At 41.9% G+C, this 20986-nt stretch overlaps 1 protein-coding gene across 4 annotated transcripts in view; it reads left to right on the forward strand.

The window, feature by feature from the left end:
• RNF130 (ring finger protein 130) overlaps window positions 1–20169 on the forward strand; it is a 44821-nt gene extending 24652 nt beyond the window's left edge. For 2 of the 4 annotated variants that reach the window (XM_065848796.2, XM_065848794.2), the window contains 5 exons: window positions 984–1055; window positions 1503–1585; window positions 8366–8462; window positions 9468–9672; window positions 19294–20169. In XM_065848796.2, coding sequence (XP_065704868.1) covers window positions 984–1055; window positions 1503–1585; window positions 8366–8462; window positions 9468–9672; window positions 19294–19403 — 567 coding nt within the window. In that variant the 3' untranslated portion in view covers window positions 19404–20169. The other 2 variants (XM_065848793.2, XM_071814713.1) reach the window with 2 other exon arrangements.
• Window positions 20170–20986: the final 817 nt, after the last annotated feature.

Below are 20986 nucleotides of genomic sequence, written 5' to 3' on the forward strand. Positions count from 1 at the left end.
AAGCAGCCTTCTTAATTTCAGTTTGTGTGCAGAGGAAGTGTATGATATGGGGGGTACACCTTATGAAGGGTTTGTTTTTCAACTGTATAGAAAGTGGGTGCAAAAAATGCACGCTTTTTTAAAGTTGTATGGAAGGTTTTGACAGGTGTAATTCACATTCTCAGAAACAGCCCATCTCTTTCAAAGGCATGGTACTTGGTACAAGGGGGAGGTGAAAGATGAAATACATGAACTTCCCTTTTTCCAGTCAATATAAACCTAATGTGATGTCTTGGGTTCCTGAAACAAGGAGAGAGGATCTGTGGGATCCCGTGGCCCGGCTGGCAAACAGCCGGTGTTGGGTGTTCCAATTGCAGAAATGGCTCCTTCCATCCAGCAATAGTGGTCATAAAAACAGTGTCAACAAAAAAATAGCCTGGCCTCTACGTTCACACCGAGGTTCATCTTCAAACCAGTGCTGCTTTCAGTTTTATTAAAGTCTGTATTGGCTTATTTAGATTTCATGACCCATTTTTGTTTATTTTTTCTCTTAAGTCTCAGAATAAGATCAGCCTGCTTGGGGCGGGGCGGGGGGAGATTCAAGCTTAAGGAAAGAACAAGGATTCTATTACAGCACACTGAATAAAAAGCAATATGAACAGAATATAACAAACTGTTGGGAGGGCGTGTTGCTTCAGCTGGGTTTGATTAGTTTTGTCACACAAATGTTGGATCACTTCTGTGAGATTGTATACAGTCCATGAGGTTTATGCCCACGCTTTTGGGCATTTGTGGGCTGAACTGGTTTTGCGTTGTTTGTTTTTCCTTCCTGACAAATCTCTAACTGTGGGCTTTGCTGTGTACGCTTTTTGTCCTATGTGTTGGCGTGCTGCCATAGTGTGTGTTACAATGTCAGCATTGAGCCCAAATAAGTCATTATAAAAGATAGTAATGAAGCTTGAGATCAGGGTTAATTTGTATTCTTTTCTTTGTCACTTTACTAGCGTCGTCTTGGAGATGCTGCCAAGAAAGCCATCGGTAAATTGACAACCAGGACAGTAAAGAAGGGTGATAAGGTATAGTAATAATATTTCAATGTAGTAAACTTGAGCATCATGTGTAATTTTTGCCGGGGGACGGGGAGCGGACTATGTTTTCCTTTTCTCCTTGTGATTTATGACCTTGCCCTCCTTGTTGGAGGCTTACGTTGTCCTGTGGTGCAGTAATGTGTGTAATTTACAATACCAATATATGCTCTAAGTCTGTACGTTTCAAAGAAGTTTTTCTTACTTAAATACTACTTTCAAATGGTCGTTTACCAGCTCCAAACGAGGGGAGAGTTTTTGTATGTATGAGACACTTTTCTTTCTTGATTGCATTAGAATATAATAATCCAGCCATTGGTTTTATATCTTCTTAATAACAGCCACTTGGCACAATGCGGTTCATGTACCAGTCACAGCTACTTCTACGTTTGTCATGACCTCAACTCTTGACTTGAATTTTCATTCTATTCATTTTAGGAAACAGACCCAGACTTTGATCATTGTGCTGTCTGCATTGAGAGTTACAAGCAGAACGATGTTGTTCGCATTTTACCCTGCAAGTAAGCTAGTAAAGTTGCTTTGTTTGGAAACTACTGTTTCTTTGTGCTCCTTTGCTTCATATCACGTAATATGTGCATTGTAATCTACAGACGCGTTTGTTAGATGTTTCCAGTCCTAATAACCGCCACTTTATTTTAGACTATGGTACTAGGAGGTGTGAAGGTGGGGTCTGGTGCTTTTAGGACAGTGGAGATTAAACAAAAGATTACGATCGTGAAGATGGGCAGTTTGGGCATATCAGCAGTGGGGCTATTAAGATTGTAAGGGGTGAGGGATGCAGATTTAAGGACAGAGCAGTGGGAGGACAAAAAATGAAGTACAATGAGCCAGGTAGAGCTGCAGCATTCTGCACAGTAGATGTGCTGCATCGGCTGTTGGTTTCTGGAACGGTGTAGGAAGCAGAAAAAGGGTCTTTCCAGCCTTCACACCTCCTCTGACATGGCTCAGCCGCTGTGCAGTTATATCATCTGTCGTTGGTCTCCCCAGTGCCACGTGGTGTTGGCTTGTGCCTGAAAATCCGTACTTGCTGGATATTCCGCTTTGGTGCTTAAAGTGTAACAACTTCCTCCTCCTTTTATGCCATTCTCTTGACGTTTACAGCTTTTCAGTTTGTTTCCGTTTAATTTCCATTCTTGAGTTGTTTCTCAGGATATTTGCTCTCTTGAGAGGTGCTTGTAAGTGCTTTTCCACCCGGTGGTTTGTCTTCATGAACCAGTCAATTTTGGTAGCCTTATGCATTACCAAGGACGTCTTTCCCTTGTATTCTGAAATGCAAAACTTTCTCCTTATCCACAGACAGAAAAAATACGTGTAAGTTACGCGGTATATATGCAGCCAAGATCCGGTAATTTGGCCTGTGCTTGGTATATAAATAGTGTTCTGCATGATACTCGAGAAGCAACAAGTCATGGTGCTAGAGTTGAGCTTCAGTCACACCGCAGCACATAAGAGCTCATTATCTGTCTTCTAAATCCTCCTGCAGGCTGCTCTGAATACCTGGAAAATTTTTCTTCTAATCCATAATGAATTCCTATAATCATAAAAGCCAGATGGTATTATTTTATATCTTAATGATAGAAATATGTGTGCATTCTACTTCTGAAACCAGAAGTTTAATTCAGTTTACTTGTCTCTGTGTTCTTTACCTCTTGGACTGTGGGAAACAATGACCTGGTTTAAATTTTCAGTGTTGTTGTTTACTGGATATACTCCAGAAACATTTGTTTAGAAAGTCCCATTAAAATATTTGGGAATAGAAGAGCTTAGTCTTAGATCTGTGAAGATCTGGGACCTCTTGATCATGTGGATGTGTATGCATTTATTTTCTACAGTTGGTAATTTCTACTCAAAGGTTATGTCCCCTTACCCATTATGATATACTCCCAAATGTTAATTAAAGATTCCAGAGATTTATGTGCTGTATTGTACTCTCAAGTGAAGCTCACATATGTGAATTAAGCCCTAGTCTTTGATTTGTTATGTAGAAGATTATTCAGAAATTAGGGGACAAACTCCTGGAAACTACCCAACAATTTTGAACCATTAAGCTGATTTTTTGTAAATTGTCTCTTAAGAAAGCTTCACTTGTGTAGATCAGGGTAGTGCTGAGAGGCTCAGGGATGTGGAATGGAACTTCACAAGTCCCACTCCTTTGTGCTTTTCCCTGATCAGGGGGAGGTCCTTGCCAACAAAGACAGAATGAGTCTTCATCAGGTAGGAAAACATCCTCTCCCCCAAATTTGGGACTAAAAGTCAACTTCCCTGGTTAAACACCAGCCCCTGTCCAAGCAATGGATATGTTGCTATGAGGAGCAGATGTGATCAGACCATTTAACCAAGATGGTAATTTTTTCTTTTAATTAAAATGAAAAATGTAAGTCCGTTTCCTTCAGACACCTTTTGTGAGCCGCAGTCCTGCGGACAGGGAGCTCCCTGCTCTCAGGGTGCATGAAGCTGTCCTGGCTGCCACCCCCACGCACCTCCCGTGTGAAGGAGACAGCAAGGCTCTTGCGTAGGTCCTTCTCTGTTCTGTTTTTCACAAGAATATAAGGTCAGTGAAGGTTCAAATTACATTCCTGCCGAAGGCTGTATGACAACTTTAATGTTCGCTCTCTACTTCTCTTTTTTTATATCTTGCTTTTCATCTGCTGCAGTTCAGCTTTGAGTTGAGTGCAAAACCACCTTGGCCAGGCGGAAACATGGAGATGAATGCCTTCCACAAGACGTTTTTGTGTTTGTAGATGAAGAACCAGCCAGTAGATTTCAAATTGCATGTGATATTTTTTTTATCAGTCTTCAGCATCTGAGATTCTTTTCCCCAGATCTTGTTTTGGAGGTTTAATCCCTTTTTTTTCCTGATACTTCAACCTCTCATTTTAGTGCAACATGCAAAGTTAGTTCAAAAAAAAACACAGACACACAAAACCCTACAGGAGAGTCTCTAAGGCAGATGAGAAAATAAATTGCAAGAAAACCATGGAGAAAATGGCTCAACCAAGAGGAAGCAAATGAAGGGCTAGAAGTATTATATTTCTTACAGTGCCTGTTGAGGAAGCTGTAATCATTAGACGGCAGGAATCACTGACATATGACATCCCTGCTGCTTTCATCAATTTAAAAGTAGCATTTCCCTTCGGTGCCACAGTTGGTCTCTGCAGTTAAGTGTTGTCTGTCACTCTTTGCCTCAGTAGAGAGGACTCTGGTCTGGGCAGGCACGCAGCAGGCAAAACCCACCATCACCTGAGCAAGCTGCACCTGCAACTGTAGTGAAACACTGTTGGAACGATAAAGGACTCAGCACTCCGATTCAATGTGAATCACGCCAAAGCCATTTATTACAGAAACATGTCTCCTTATATACGCAACTATTCTCTAATCACGAATCCACACTCCAAGCATGGATTCGCTAAATGAGTATCACGGGCAGTCCACACGCTGGAGCCCCACTGATGATAGGTCCGACGACTCACGCCATGCTGAGGCCCTGTTAATGAAGAAACGCCCCTCTTTCTCACAGCAGATTCTGTTCTCAGCTTCTTGAAGTGGCCTTGAGATTCCTTTGGGCCGGACTAATTCAACAACATATCTCCTTCTAACGAAACCCCTTCACAAAACACCATATGTTTGACGGAAAGTTTTTCTTTTTAAAAAGAGAAAATGAAAAATATTATAATCAATGCCGTTGAATTTCTGTCATTCTATCATTCATCAGAGAGAGAATTATGTCCAGTACCAGCAGCCTAGGGACATATCTGTAGCTTTCAGTGCACAGAGGGATGAGTCTGTCTGTCCCAGGCTCACAAGCCTGAGGAATGTCTCTGTCTTTTGTGAATTTCATTATGTAAGTTAAAAAAAAAGGCAGCGTAAGCAAATGTCAGAAGGATTCCAGTAAAAGACAAACCTCATGGACGATTTTCTTTATTCAGATAGTTTTATTTTACCGTCACATTGCTGCATCTCAGAGCTGAAGGGGCACAGGGTGAAAAGTGATCCGGGGGGGTAGTGTGAAGGACTGGTGAGAAATAAGGGAAGAGCCAAGTGGCAGGTTAGAGACAAGCACAGACTGACATTGGAAAGGGCAGAAAGATGGCCTGGGAAAGAAGGAATTTACAAGGCAGGAAGAGAATTCAGGTACTGAATATGTTGAAATATATGACTTATAAGTCAAATTCTTCATAATTCCTGTACTGGGCAAGAAGGGGGAAAGTGACAAAAGCAACTAAGCCAGATTTCCATCAGTTTGATTCTGTGCTGCTGCAAATAACTGCTTTTTTTTTTTTTTTCTTAAGAGCAGATTAACACCATATCTCAATGCCATCCTTTCTGCTTACTGCAGTACCTCTGTACCACCCCGTTTTCTCTGCTACCTGCTCGCGAGGGCTCTCTCTCTTTTCCCCCAGCAATATTCTGTATTTGTGGAAAGCACGCAGGCCGAAAATGCTACTTTGATCCGGTCCCTTTGGTGGGATGCTGCACTGAGAGCAGGGAAATGCAGCGAGCTCTTGGGGAACAGCACTTGTATTCCCGTTCAAAACCTTCTCCTTGCATGACATGCAGATTCAGAGGCGTTAACACCATGGAAAGAGATTTGAGTGTGAAACGCTGCGAAGAAGCTGTGTTGTACAACAGAGTTGTCATTATGGCGGTTATAGCAAGCTGGAGGGCAACTGGCTTGGGTGTGCTGACAGAGTGGAAAAATACCTGCAGGTCACCTGCTTGGAGTTCTGCCCGCACGGAGCCTCCTTCAGCACCAGCAGCCTGGCTGCGACTCCTCCAGCCCCACGGCTGTGTCACAGCTGCGTCCCTGGCGCTGGCTCCTGGGGAACGTCGCCAGCCGCTGTGACCTAGAGCAGTTCGCTAGGAGCTCTTTGGATTTATGGGCTTGGAGAACAAGTGACAGAAATATGAGGATGGAGAAAGTTTATGATAGTAGGAAATGAAAAGACTTGCTTTGTCAGACTGAGTTTTTAGAATAATTCATGTGTTTACTATCTTTATTGCTGTATAACTCCTTTTTAAGTCTTGCAAGCAGAGAAATCCAGACAGAGCCTGAGCCACAGTGATGGTATCAGCGAGCTTTTTAAGGAGTAAACAAACTGCGTACATAGTAGGCAGAGCCACGCTGGTCTAAGTCAATAAATAACCTTTGGGGAACTGCACTTTTTTGCAACACATTAATAAACATTCTTGAAGGTTTTGGAACTAAAAGTAAAGAATCAAGAGGCGACAAAAATGGTTGAGCTGTTTTGGTGCATTTGAACTATATCAAACTGTTAATGACTTTAAAATAAGTCGTATTTAGCAGATGCATGTTGGCATCTGTATCAGTTGCCTGCTTCACTTGCTCTGAGTGCTTCTACAGCACTGATTAGCTGATAACAACATATTAAAGCTGTTTTCATGCTCCTGTGGAATCTTGATGACGGCTCTTTCTCAAAATATTAGATTTTCAGATTTGTCCTACTCTAAAAAACAGACTTCAGAATCTTAAAAGGAAATGCAAACAACAAAAAGCCATAATTTGCCTAACACAGAAAAATAGCATCTCTGTGTGTTTCAGAAGATTTCAAACCAGTTCCTGTCACCCAGGATTTCTAAACATTTGATTCCTGTAGTCTTATGAGTAATGAAGGGAATGCATTAAGATTTAATAATGATAGAAATGAGTTAGTATTTTGGCAGTTGTTTGAGCAGTAATGAATATATATATCCTATTTTTCATGATTGCCATATTACTAAGAGGCTTAATCCAGCAAAGTGACTAGCTGAGATTCTGTGTATTTCTGTTCCTGCAGTATCTGGGATATAGATAGGCAACTGCAGGAGCAAATGAACTTTGCCTATATCATACTCTGTAAGTCTACACATCTTTAATGGAGGTAGGATACATAGTTGTAGCTTACTGGAACCTAATTATGTTGATATACGTTAGTCCTGCCAACAGTCTTAGTAGCCTTAGGCAAAACAATTATATACTGTCTTTTTCCACGTTTTTAAACAAATTCATGAGGCCTTTTTCTCCAGTCACTTTACAGACATTTAAAAGATAATTGTCTGGTAACATGCCTCATTAGGTCTCTGCTTTTAAAATCCCAAGAGACAGGGAGCAAAGTCCCGAACCCTGTGATAAGCTTATTGAGGCACAGAGCAGTGAGTACAACCTGAGAAAGGAGAGGACGGACAGTGTCGTGACTTTATGGGGACATGCGTGACCTCCTGCAGACCGTGCTGGTGCCTCAAATAGACGGCAAGAACTCCGCGTTCTCCCTCACCTGCTGGTTTCGGAGCACGGCTCTTGACTGGCTAAGCAGCCCTTGTAATTGCTGATCTCTGTCCTGATCACCAGTCTGTGGGGTTCGGCTGTGCCTGCACTTACTGCTTTTTGCTTTGCAGGCAATACCACTGGAAATAAAAGATCTGAGTTCTTATCATAGGCAGTTATTCAGACTAGGTTATTATGAGTATTTGCTGAAGCTGTATTGTGTAGAAAGTTTGGGGATGCCCATTTCTGCCACAATGATGCGCTGAAAAGTTCTTTACCTTTTGAAAAGCCAAGAAGACATTTCCTTTAATTCTTTTAAGTTAGATAAGGGGTTTTTTGCCTCTGTATAGCCCTTCTCTCTTATATTGGTTTATATCAATCCCAACACTTACATTTAAATTCATGTATGTGACTAAGACTTTGTATGCAATGTAGGTGGCAACTCAGACTGCTCGCTATTGCAGAGTTCTCTGCTCTTCAAGTAGAAGCCCAGTTTGCCTTCTCATACGATTATCTTATCATGGTGGACAGATTTTCCTTCCTGAATCAAGAAATACTGACTGTAGAAAAAACTTTCTGATGTCATAATTATAAAAGCCCTTTCAAAATCAAACAGAAGCGTGTTTGATTTGGTTGTGCTGACTTTTGAATAAAACTGACTGCTGGTGGATCTGTGCTCTTCCTACCCCATTTATGACCAGGTTCTACAAAGGAACTGAGAGAAGACTTTGCACAAGGTTGTGGTGGGGGCTTTGTTACCATAGTTTTTCTGTCCATGTGCAAACTTACACCAGAATAAAAGGGGAGGGGGGCGGCAGGGCAGGAATCTTCCTTTAAGTCTTTCTCCCTAGTTGAACTGTGAGTAAAGTGTTGCAACAACAAGCAGGAGGTTTTGATTATTTTTTTTTCCTGCTGATTTAATTAAAAAAGAAGCCATCTAGAAGTTTATTAAAGTAGTTCTCATTGTGTAAAATAGAATTGTTTGCAAATTATCTGTGTGCCTTGTCTGTTTTTGTAGGCATGTTTTCCACAAAGCCTGTGTGGATCCGTGGCTTAGTGAGCACTGTACGTGTCCAATGTGTAAACTGAACATTTTGAAGGCGCTGGGAATTGTGGTAAGTTGCAGTAGTGTGAGCTCTTCTTCCTCCCATGTCTGAGACTCAGAACACGATGAATAATGGCAGAGGAGAAAGGAGAAGGGTGTTCCAGTGCCCGTAGTCAGAAAGGGTTTGGGTGTTTTTACCAATTTCTTTGCTGCTGATAAAGCTGATTTGTTGTTGTTCTTTCCCCTAGTCGGTCATTGGGAATATATTGTTACATTTCTATTTATGACAATTTCTTATCTACTGGAAGTCTAATAGGTTCTCTATCATCTACCCTTTTCTCACCTCTTTCAACCCTCCCTAGTTATATTTACTCTGTAAATCTCTTGTTCTTGTTGTGGTCTCCCACAGACACTCTTAAATTTGTTCACGTGCTAAAAGCCAAGGAAGTTTTCCTCAAGCAGCTCACGGGATCCCCGAGCATTGCTTTTGCTGACCAGTTCACAAAGGGACAGAAGTGCGGATTTTTCCATCTTTCCCATATGAGAAAAAAATTGTGAGGTGGGAACAATGCTCTTTTCAGAAGAAATAAATAAGTAGGAAAGAGAAGAGCATATAAAAATACTGTGTAAAGCAGCTTTTGAGTCAAGCCAGTGAGAGTAATCAGGCCTCCACTTTTAGCTGTGTCAGTTTCAAATTTGCATGTTTTCTAAGATATAGTGGCAGATACATTGTGGGTGACCTATTTTTGCAGTTAATTACATACCTGGAGTTTTAGAGGAGGATACAGTAGAATTCTGTCCATGTCATCGTTGCTCCTGGTAGTAGACCATGCAGGTATAGGCTGTGATACAAGCATATTTGAGTCCATTCCTTGAATCTTAATCCTTTTTTCTGCTTCCTTCTCCGCCTCTTCAAGGTGGACCGAAGGAGCAACTTCAGATAGAACTTGCTCGTTTGTGTGATCTGAGGACAGCCGCAGCGGCTGAATTAGTGTGTGTGTGGCTTCACTCAACTCACAGCCTTGTTACACGTAGAATATTTGGCCTTTTAAAGCAGAATCGCTTGTTTTTCCAGCCGAATGTGCCATGTACAGATAACGTAGCCTTTGACATGGAGAGGCTCACCAGGGGCCAGCCCGCCAGCCGGCGATCAGCCCTGGGCGACTTTGCCAACGACAGTTCTCTCAGCCTGGAGCCCCTGCGCACCTCCGGGATGTCACAGCTGCCACAGGATGGGGAGCTGACGCCGAGGTCAGGGGAGATCAACATCGCTGTGACAAGTAAGTTTTCTTTGGCTTCTAGCAGCGTTCTGTGGTTTTCCTGGAGCGTGACACTCACTTTGCTGCAGCTCCGTGCTGTGGGGCTGCAGTGATGGGCGTCCCTGCAGGGACAGGGTGACCCCAGTGGCTCTGTAAGAGGCACACGTTCCATGCTGGAACCCATAACTCAAGGTATGACAGTGCCAACACTTCCATTATTAACAGTATATCCGGGTAGGTCTGCACGCAAAGAACACTGGATGAGCTAAAATAGCAACAGAATAACCCTCCTGAATTTGGTAACCACTACGAGAACCTGGGTTGCCAAAACCCTTTCAGAATACTTCACATGTAATAATTTATACAAACATAAGTATTTTAGTGGATTATTATTTTTGCAGACGTTTGTTCCCCTGAGAACGTTACTGCTGAAATTCTGACGTCTCTTAGCGGACGGTTTTTTGTACAAAATTTGTGAATTAAAAAGAAGTATTTGATGTAACAACATTTCAGTGTTGTCCAAGTGCTTTATGACATCAGAAAACTGTTCCTGCACTGCTTGCAAGCTCTTATCCGTAAGAATACCGTGAGAAGTTTCTACTCGCTGGATTTTACTTGACGTTTTTAGTGTATAATAGCACTGTAATGAATACAGTATGTGTGGAATTAGATCATTTTTTGATATGCTGTACAGTCTGAATTTGACGCATGAATGGTTGTTTTTCTGGCTGAATTGCAAAAATAGAACCCATGCAGTACAACACTCTAATTTTCTCCTGTTCTGCTTACGTGCGTCTATGATCTAGATTTTGAACTTAGTGACACTGTTTGCCGCTCATGTATGTATAAGAGGCAGTATAACTGATACTGTCCATTAGAGTGTTTCTTTAGACGCTGTAGCAAATTAAATGTCTCATTAAAAATAATCTTATGAAACTCATAGTTCACATGCGGAAATGGAAAAAGGGAAAAATCCGCATACAAAATCTAGGCTCTTTACAAAACCAGTAACTCGCTTTGTCACGCAGTGTTTGACATCCAATTCGTCTTGTATTTGGCTCTGCTGAACAGAGACCAAGTCTGTCGGTGCGCTGCTTTGTGTCATGGGTGGGAAAACTGTAGTTTAACTGGAACTTCTCAGTACTTGCTTTTGCAGAAGGTATTTTTACTGTCACACTGCTCTTGCACAGACGAGATGCCAGGGTAGAGCAAGAAATAATCAGGAACAGTTCATTCTGACAGTGTTTATAAAATAAAGCTTTAGAAAGGGCTGTTCAAATGTTTGGATTTTATGGATGGCACATGCATTTTTTGATGCATGAGAGTTAAACCAAAAGCTATATTCAGCAAAAGTGTTTGTATTCCAATCCATTACTATGTGCCAAATTGGTCTTGAGGAGGGAGAACTTTGAATAGTGAACATTCTTTAATAGCCTTCCTTATTTTTATTTTTTTAATGTGTCTGTATGTATACAACAGTGTTAAAATTATTTTTCCATGTTGTATTCCCATCTATTAAATGGAAAACTCTAGTTATGTTTTACTGTTGAAAAGTGATCCTATTTTTTTGTTTGGTTGGGTTTTTTTAAAGTAACACTATAGCATTTATTCAGGAGGAAGGGGGCAAAGACACAAATTGTGACTGTATATTGGGAATGTTTATGTGAAGAGCTGCATCTCAGCAAATCTAAAACTAGCTCCGACAACCTTTTCTAACTTGGGGGCAGACAGAGTTTTCATTACATCTCCCTTGTTCCTGCATTTCACTTGACATCGTTAAACAATCTTCCTTTATCGCTAACCCTTGGGCTCAGCCAGGAAATATTGTTGTGCCATGCTTTTCTTCCACACCTCTCTCCGCTTCTTCTTTGCTAGCCTTGTCCCGGCAGTAACTCTGGCCTAACCTTCTGCTTCACCTCCTGGTGCCACTCATGGCTTAGAAGCCTCTTGCCTCCCGCCAGTGGTGTCTGAGGGGAATATTGGCGTCGCTTTGACATAAGCCTTCTCCCACGAGTGATTTCCTCCCTTTCCTTTGTCAACAGAAGAATGGTTTATTATTGCCAGTTTTGGCCTCCTCAGTGCCCTCACACTCTGCTACATGATCATCAAAGCCACAGCTAGCTTGAATGCAAATGAGTAAGTAAATATTCTATATGTTGCTGGTGGGTGTGTGTCATGGGCAACATTGGGAACAAATACCGAGAGAACAGACAAGGGGGAAAAATGGGTTTTTCAAAGTGTCAAATGCCTTTCATGCTTTTCTCAAATATAAGCATCTCTGCTAACAGGAGGTTCCAGGGTAAGATCTTCATTTACATTTAGCTGCATTGTCTGAGGAAATCTCCTTGCCAAGTGACAATATGGAACAAGAACAAGAGAGAATATTTATATTCAGTGCTTGATAAACCGTCTATGGAAATACTAGATTTTTTGCCATTAAATCCCCATGTTCAAAACTTGCCTGGCAGAGCCAGAATTTACCATCATCAGTTGCTTTTGAGAGTTTTCGCCTCAATTTCTTGGTCAAACTTCATATTAAAAATTTAAAGAAAAAGATAAAATCTCTCTGTTTGGCACACTTTCAGCTGAGAAAAAATGGTCTTTAAATAGAAAACTAACTTTTTGCTTATAGGAGAGGGAGAGATGAAAGCAATGACTACACTAGTGTTTCGTCTCAAGTGAACAGAGCGGACTGATCTATCCTCTTATTGCGTGTGCTTAAGAATTGCAGTCAAAGCAGTGCTTAGACATCCACATTTTCTTAATTTTTGTAGACACTCCAGTTTTTCTCTTCAGACAGGCTGGACAAGAAATGGCTCTAGCACATGACTTTCAATGGTTTTTTAATAGTTCTGTGTGTAGGCAAATATAAATCTGTTCCATGGATACATTAACTAGGTGCATCTACCTATTTTCATTTTAGGTGTACGGAACATCTGGGCTCATGATTTAATCATAATTTATTTGGGGAGGGAAAGTGTCAACATCTTTCTTCGTCTCCAAACATCTTGACACAGCTGAGTTTCTATTAAATGTGTTGATCTCTTACCAAAAGTGGGGTGAGATTCAAAGGCAGTCTCAGGTGCAGCTTCAAAATGGAGCTTTATGAACTAAGTATAGGTGTCCTTCTCTATAACATGGAAACATGTCTAATAGTCTCCAGTGTAAAATTCTAGGCAGTCTCAAGCTAATCTTCTACAGGAGGAGCTATAATACATTCTTAGAGGTTTTGGCCGTCAGGAGCCTTTAATCACAACTAATTGGCAAATCGCCCTTTCCTCCTCTTTTCAGATACTAATTCCAAAGGGTGTGTAATGAAGAAAAGTTTTAGTACTTCAAATAGCCCTATCAAATCTCCTGATTTGTTTTTCCCCATTTATCAAAATCTTGAAATTGCAACAATCAATCAGCAACTTGGCAACATAGCTGTAGCTGAATAGAGTTAATCTACACCAAAAAATAGCTTGGGAAAGATGAGTTGCGAAAGGGAAACGTCTGCATTTCTGGGCATTTCCACATCATTAGGAAGAAGACAAAGGAACCGCAGCCCGTGTGGTATCGTCCAGATGTGGGCACTGATAGCAGTTGCATTTCTGCCTCGCCTTGCAACTCTTCTCTTTTGTTGTCTTCTGCTCAGTGGGATCTGAGTCTGTTTTTACTGGAAGAAGAAGCTTCTGTGCGCTGGCAGAGGGATGGGGCCTGCAGCAAAGTGTTTTCACAGTGATGCTCCCCCAGCACAAACACAGGGCATGCTGATGTAAGGAGAACTCCTTCCCCAGCAATAGGAATGGAAATGCGAGCGTATACAAGTGTATTCTTTGAGGCAAACTTAAGAAAAGTAGGAACCACAGAAACCAGAGCTGCCAAAAATCACTTATTTAGGTAACTGAGGTACCTACCTTAGCCTTTAACCTCAGCAGCTTTTCAGCTGAGTCCTTTGAGATCTAAACAGCTTCCACAAGTGCTGCTGGGTTTAACTACCCCTTGTAGACAGTTTAAAATGTGCGTGTGACAGTAATGCTTAGATTTATTGTTTTCGTTGACACTTTATGTTCCCCAGTGCCAGACAAAGCATTTCCTGTGCTGAGTGTCATGCCAGATATGTGGCAGCTCCCTCTCACTGCGATTTCCATTAGATGTCATAACAGCATACCTGCTTTTTATACTGTTCTGTATATAAAAAGCAATGCTGGCATACCCTACGTTTGTTATGGTAGCATTTCAAGAGGAAGCCGAGGGGTTTTTCTTATCAGAAAACAAAAGTAGCAAGAATGAGGCCATATAATGTGTTGATGCAAGTAAAAGGTACCAAATATTCTGCATTAAAACTCACCTAAAAACATGTCCTGATTCTTTTGTTTTTCTCTGTCATACCCGCACCTTAAACATTTTATTTAGAGCAATAGTTCTGGAGTGTGTGTGTGTATATATATATCTGACTGTATACGTATGTTTGTACATATGTATATACACACACATATGCATTTTTAAATAGTTCTTGATAGAAGTAAACATTGTCTAAGTGATAAGAAAATAGGGAACCAGCTGCTTTTCTCTTGGTGTCATAGTATTCATGCACTATTACTATTAAATAATTTAGGTAGTGATCTAAAGAAACAAAAGAAACACATTTTATTTCTTAGGGAATGGTCAAAAATTACTGTATAACTGTGTTTTAATGTCCAAAAAGCCCAGGTGTTGAGTAGCACCACTTAGAGAAAGTTTTCAGTAGCAGATGGAATTTCCTCAAAGTCCTCAAACCTCTGACCGTCCTGGATGTTTTACTGGTCCTGTAGGAATGATGTACAAACCTCTTTTAATGCTCTGGCCCTGTATGAGTAGTCATTTCTCACTAACTTTTACAGGTTGTTTTGCTTTTTTTTTTGTTTTTTAGTATTGGCAGTATTACCTTTAATATAAATATTTTGTTCCTTTTTGTCTGCCCCACAGAGCAGAATGGTATTGAAGAAACGCTTTCCGGCCGGTTGCCTTGGATGGAGACACCTATTTTTATGCATCATTTATTGATCATGCAGCACGAGCAATTATTTAGTACATTCTATTTTTTCATAAAACTTGCTGATGCCGAAGCTTTGTATTAAGGAAAAAGTGAAGAAATAAAAACTTTAATTATGAAATATTATTCTGGGAGAATTTTATTTTTCTTCTTCGACTTTCTGTGTCAGTACTTAAGTTGGACAGGCTTTTGTAAATTTTATAAAGTGCTTTCTTTCCTTTGAATGATTTCATCTTTGCAAATCTGTATTTTTCTCCTTTCATTCTGGGACACTCGAGCTACCAAGTGGCAATCTCATGCTGTGCCATTCTCACAATGCCACCTGGTGCTGGAATGACTACCGAGAGTATTATGGTCAAGCGCTCCAGACCAGCTTGTTAGGGAAAAAAGCTGGGCTGAGCATTCTAGTATATAACGGGTTTACCTTGAATCCAGCTGAGAGTTCATTTGAAATCAAAACATTTTCTGCGTTTCTCCTCCTGTAATGCTCCTCTGTCGCACTGGAAGGACTGCACTGTGGTTTTTGTCGTAGGTCAGGCATTACTGAAGGTTTGCAATGTTGTTTTCTTGACATACAAACCATAAACCTCTTCTTACTTTTGCTTTCACCCCACCCTTCCTTCTGATAGAAGTGAAGCTGCTCTAAACCACTTCTTCCTTCCTAATACCAAGTGAGAAGGTGTTTTTTCCCCCCCGTGAAGCTTTCATGTTAGTGACGGGGGGGTAGTTTTTGTTCAAATTCAGACCATGAAAAATGGATAATGGTCTTTACAGTGATGTGGAAACTCTATGCAAACATGTCCCTTCTTGCTGCGGCTTTGCTGCTGGTGCGGAGGCAGAGGGAAAACATCTCAGCACCGTCCTCGCTCCGGCTGCTTCACGCAGGTTCACTTATGCAAGCAGCGTGTGAGTAATTTCACAACACTCGGTTAAAACATGCGGATCTGATTCACAGCCAAACGCTAATGCTTGAGTTAGCGAGATGAAGGCAACAAATCGGTAATGAAAGTATAACTGATAGAAGTTAAAACCTGTTCTGCGTTTGGTTGTTTTTGCTGTCCTCCTATCGAGATGTAGACGTTTGAAACTTAATGTTTTCTAATTTAATTAAATCAACAGAGAGAAACAATTCTGCTGTAAGATTTACTTTTTTATGTACTGGGAAATAGGGGGTTTAATTAAATTTTATTTTTATGTATAGGCACTTTTAGAACTTAGGAACACAGCCAGAGTCTACATTAAAATAGTTGCTTAATTCTTGTCCAGCAGGCTTCAGCTGAGAAGGCAGCTTTTATAATAGGAAATGAATTATGTGATAGCTTCAGTACATTTAATAGAATTATTTTTCAGCGTGTCCTTGTGAAATTTTGAAAGAAACATGAAAACAATAAAGCAGTAAGCGCATTTCAAAAGACTGGAAAACCCCATTGGATTTACACATGACGAGAAGAAAGCCTCAACCATCCCGTGTCTGACAATGGTCTCCGTGTAAAATACCGTGTTTGTCAACCGAGTGGTGTTGCCAGAAATGGAGGAATGTGATTAGAGCATGATTTAGGGTACAGGCTATGAAACAAAGGGTGACATTTTTTTCACCCGTCTCTCAACAGCAATAGTAAATTTGGTGGGTTTGTGCTTGTCTCCTGAAACAAAAATCCCTAAGTGCTTTTTAAAGCTGTTGGAGGGAGGTGCAGGGCCAGCCTGAGCAGCCTGGTGACCCAGATGTGAACCACAAACGGGTCAGTGCATGTTGCTTCTACAGAGCAGCAGCAGTTGATTGATATTGGGAACAAAATGGTTGATAGAGCTTCTAGTGTATTTCCCTCTGTAGGGGATGTAAATAACGCAGGGCCATCTTTTTTAATCTTTCTTTTGAGCCTCTAACAATTGTGTCAACAAAGTGTTAGCAAAAATACACAGTATCTGCAAGGCTAATTACAGGTCAGTCTAGCAGTGCGAGTTTGTCCTGTTAATGAAATATTCTGCACCATCCCAGAAACTCACTTTTTTGACTCTGGATAGACACAAGAAGGAAATTCTCAAAGTTTTTGTGGCCCACCATGCTTTTAGATACCCATACATAAAGAATGAGTGAAAAAGAAGCCAGGGCTTGGCCAATAAAATATTATATTTTTATATATATATATATATATTTTAGAGAGAGTATAACAGGGTATAGTTCAGGAGGGAGCAGCAGTGCCTTGCTGCACAGCTGGCTTCAAGGAAAAGATGCTTGATGAGATGATCCTGCTCTGTTGTTAATAACTGAGAGGGTGTCTGGAACAGATTGTCTGAGTTAGGAAATGCTCTGGTTGGATTTCCATGTTAAGTTTTTGTGTCGGAGGAGCTGTGGAGGTACCGATTGTGGCCTTAATCAAAGGCTGAGGGCATTAAAACACTTGCCAGTGGAAAGAGCACCAGGTGATAATTAGTCCTGATGCACCTGCAATGCTATGACATTGTTGTTGTCTCTGATTTTTGGCCTTGGTGTTGTGCCTGTGGTAGGGGTGGAGATCAGTGCCAGTGTAGTATGTTTATTTTCAGACTCAGTACAAGTTATTGGAAAAGTTCTTTGTAAGTATAATAACGAAGAACATTGGCAGAGAGTACTGAGGGATTCATTTTCATATATGAAAACCGAATGCAGACTTCCCATTTGTTTTCCATACCGAAGGGATAAATCTTGGTCTTTCTTGGGAAGTGCAAAATAGGAAGAACAGATTCACAAGCTGAATTTGGAACTGTGGATGTTTCTAGTTGTCCTTAAAATAGATTTATTCAGTAAATGGGCTGGTGCCATGTTTTTAAACAAACACGAGCAATTTTCTGCATTAAGATGAGCGTAGCTGGGTCGCTATGCCCTGCTGACTCTGTTTCTGTAAATTGTGGGCAGTGGTTCAGACCCAGTTATGAGAGCACTTGGGTGTTAGCGCTGGGCAGGCTATGCTGAATGCCTGGGGAGAGAGACATCTAGAAGAAGAATGGATGATGTGTCCCAAGAGTGGTGCGAAAGCCAAGAGGTTTGGGTCTGTATGGAAACATGCAGGCTCCCTGGCGGTGGGTGGCTTGAATTTATTTTGCCAAGAAACAAGAAAACATCACAGTAAAGAATTGTAGAGGTGTTGGATATATAGTGCCTTTTTCCAGATTAATTTTTAAAATTTCTTATCAGATGACCTGTCTGCCTGTTGATTAAATCTCTCCCTCGGATCTGCTGGAGTGGAAGTCTGGGCGCACACAGAGGAAATGACTGCCTGGGCTGTCTGCTTCCTAATCCCCTGTTTGACTTTTGTGTAATAAAAACAAGAGCAACACCAAGCTTGTAGAATCTTCTTTGTTTTGTTTCAGCATTGGCTGTTCAGTATGTGACATTTCAGCGGGTAGAAGAAAGGGAGATGAAACATTCAATATCCATGGCTTATTTCAACAGCAGACTGAGATTTGGTCATTGAAAATCAAACAACCCTGACCCATAACATTCGTTTTTTCTTCTCTGAGTCTCTGTCTTTTGGGTGAGTGGGGAAGGAGAAAACGTGTTTCAGACAGAAGCGGCTAAATTCTTCTTCCCTCGTATCTTTTATTTCAAGCTCTTAAAGTCAAGCTCTTGATTTCCGAAGGGCATAGGCTGGCCTCAAAATCTGGCAAAGGAAGAAGGAGGATTTAAGCATCTAAATCCTGCCAGGGCTAAAGCTGCGGTCCCATAAGTGTCTTGCTCCACTGATGCCTGAAACTGGAGGTACCTTGGTTTGCTGGGTGCCTTCTCCATGAACTTGGAAGCTTTTCACCTGGCTCCAATTTGGCTGCCTGGTGTATTGTGTTCTGAGCTGCCTTGCTCCCAGCTAATCCCCGCTGGGATCGAGAAACTGAGTAATGAAACGTTTTGGCCGAGGGCCTGATCTGATAGATGCGTTCAGAGAGAACTGTGTGTACACCAGCAGGGCTGGGCTCCTCGCAAAGCACGTCTGTGGCCTTGGAGAGCTGCGGGAACACCAGGTTGAACTCCCACCGAGGAACAAAAATGGACTTTCATTCCTCACTCTATCAATAGCCTCTTGGTGCTTGTTTGGGGTGTTACCAGTTTGGAGAAAGTTGGATCTCCTTTGGTTCTGTGTAAGGAAATATGGAGGTGACTCTGGGGGGATGGAGGTTGCTGAGCTCTGGAGGAGTCAGACTCTCGGCAGCAGTGGTGGGACGATGCCTGGTGACATCCTGGCTCGGCCTGCTCCTTTCAGCCCTGTGCTGGAGCACGGCACAGGGACCTGGGCACCCACCAAAGGTTTTTGGGTGTCTCGAGAACGCACGTGCCAGATTTGCAAGGCTGTAAATCAACAGCAAGTGCCGAGTGCGAAGCTCCGGCCTGCCCCAGCCTTGCTCAGGCTTGACCTGTTCTATCTGAAAGAGCCGTCTGAAGTGGGATTGTTCATACATGTGGAAAGCAGGTGCTTTGAGCTGGCAGGGGAACACATGGACAGAGGTGAACTATTTAATGTGGCTGTTGCTGGTTTGAGTTAAAAGGTGGCACTTTTTTCTGTATTTGCGGTCGGCACCTGCGTACAAGGATGCTTTGCTCAGTTCTTGTGTTGTTCACGTGTATTCCTAACGAGACTTTGTTCTACCTCTTGTAGGCAGTCACTTCTTCCATCGCAACTCTCTGTCCCCTCGAAGCCTGGTCTACGAGAGCGAGTTCTCAGCCATCGAGCCTGCCTTGGACATGTATGACGAGAACAAAACCTGAAAGGAATCCGTGCTCCTTCCTGGCCCTTTTTCCGTTGTTTTCATTTCTCATTCCTATTGTTGTGTACTCTTTCCATGGATCTCCTTTGTCTGAAGAAGAGCTGCTTTTTCCAGAACACGACCCCACCTTCTCGATTGCAAAGACGAAGACCAGCTGTGGTGGTTTCTGAGGGTGGCATCTTTGAGCTGACAAAGAGTTGCGCGCAAGCACGATTGTCTGATGGAAGTTGCTGAGTAACAGCATGGGGAGCTGTGTCGGTCCCGCCGCGGTGAAGCAGAAGAGGTTTTAACGGTGGTCCTAAGAGTTTGTGTTGGACTGCAAAGGCGTCTCTCTCATAGGCGTCTGCTGTTTCCGGTTTTTTAATTGTCCAGATGGTTGGGCAATGTTGGAAAGGAAACTGGTTGTAGAGGAGATGGCCAGTGACTGGTAAAAGCACTCGTGTATCTCGGTCAATCCATAACCTTACTGTGAAATAGCCCCTTCTGAAAGGGACCTTTATAAGTGCATTGAGTTTCCTACAACCCCTGTAACCCGGACAATAGCAAGCCAGTCTGACGTTAAAGCTCCAGAGGGGACCTGCATTTGCAGAAAGATTGCAAGGAACTTGATGCTTTTTTTCCTCTGGTTCAACTGAAGCAGGAGAAGAATACACAGAATATACTTTTGGTCCTTCCGCGTGCTCAAGTCCAGTAAGTCTCTTTCCGTAGAGGGGACATTCACAGAACCAGCACTTGATCTACCTGAAAACCGTTAAGACTTTTTGAAATATGCAGGAATCTAATCAGCTTTCTTTCTCACTTAACTTTTTCTTGGGGGGTGGGGTTAAAAGAATCCACCAAATTTTTCACTGAGGTTTTTTAAAAGCCAGCATGTTGGCATTACACAGAGAAGAAAAGACGTAAGCTGCTTATCCCGTTCTCCCGTCAAGATCTGCAACAATTAAATAACAAACACATTCTCTAAGCTGTGCCCTTTCCCACTGGCATCAATAATGGGAATGCAGAAAGCAGCAGAAGAAAGGAAAGCGGCAACTGCTTTGACACTCCGCAGGAAAAGTCAGTTTTTACCGGCATGTGACAAAAGCGGTGGGGAAATGAATATGATTTGGAAGCTTCTGAAAGAGTGATGCAGAAAGGGAGAGCGAGAGAGGAACTGCTGGGGTTAAGTCGTCCACAGCGTTCCTCAAATGAGCAGATGTGGAGGAGCGAGTGCTGCTGCTCCACCTTTTCCTAGCGGACAATGAATAGCTGTTTAATGAATGTTTGGATTTTTCTCCATTGCAGTCTGAGTTACTGTAGGTGTAGAAATGCATTTATGGCCTTGTAATGTGAAACAAAGCTTCACCTTCTGTATAGGCATCTTGAGAAATCAGTTAAGCCAAAAAGAAAGGTAAGACATACCCTACCGTGCTTTAATTTCATCCGCTTTTGCTACAAGCAGGGGAATTTCCCCTCCTTTATTATGTTTTTTAATTGTGTAGCAGTGTGCTTGACATATATCCTTACCTGAAGTGTGGTTCAGCCGTGTCTTTAACACGGATGTTTAAGAGAAAAAGAAAAACCCAGCTCTGTAAAATGAGGAAA

This window comes from Patagioenas fasciata, chromosome 14 (genome assembly GCF_037038585.1).
Source record: "Patagioenas fasciata isolate bPatFas1 chromosome 14, bPatFas1.hap1, whole genome shotgun sequence".
Taxonomy (NCBI): domain Eukaryota; kingdom Metazoa; phylum Chordata; class Aves; order Columbiformes; family Columbidae; genus Patagioenas; species Patagioenas fasciata.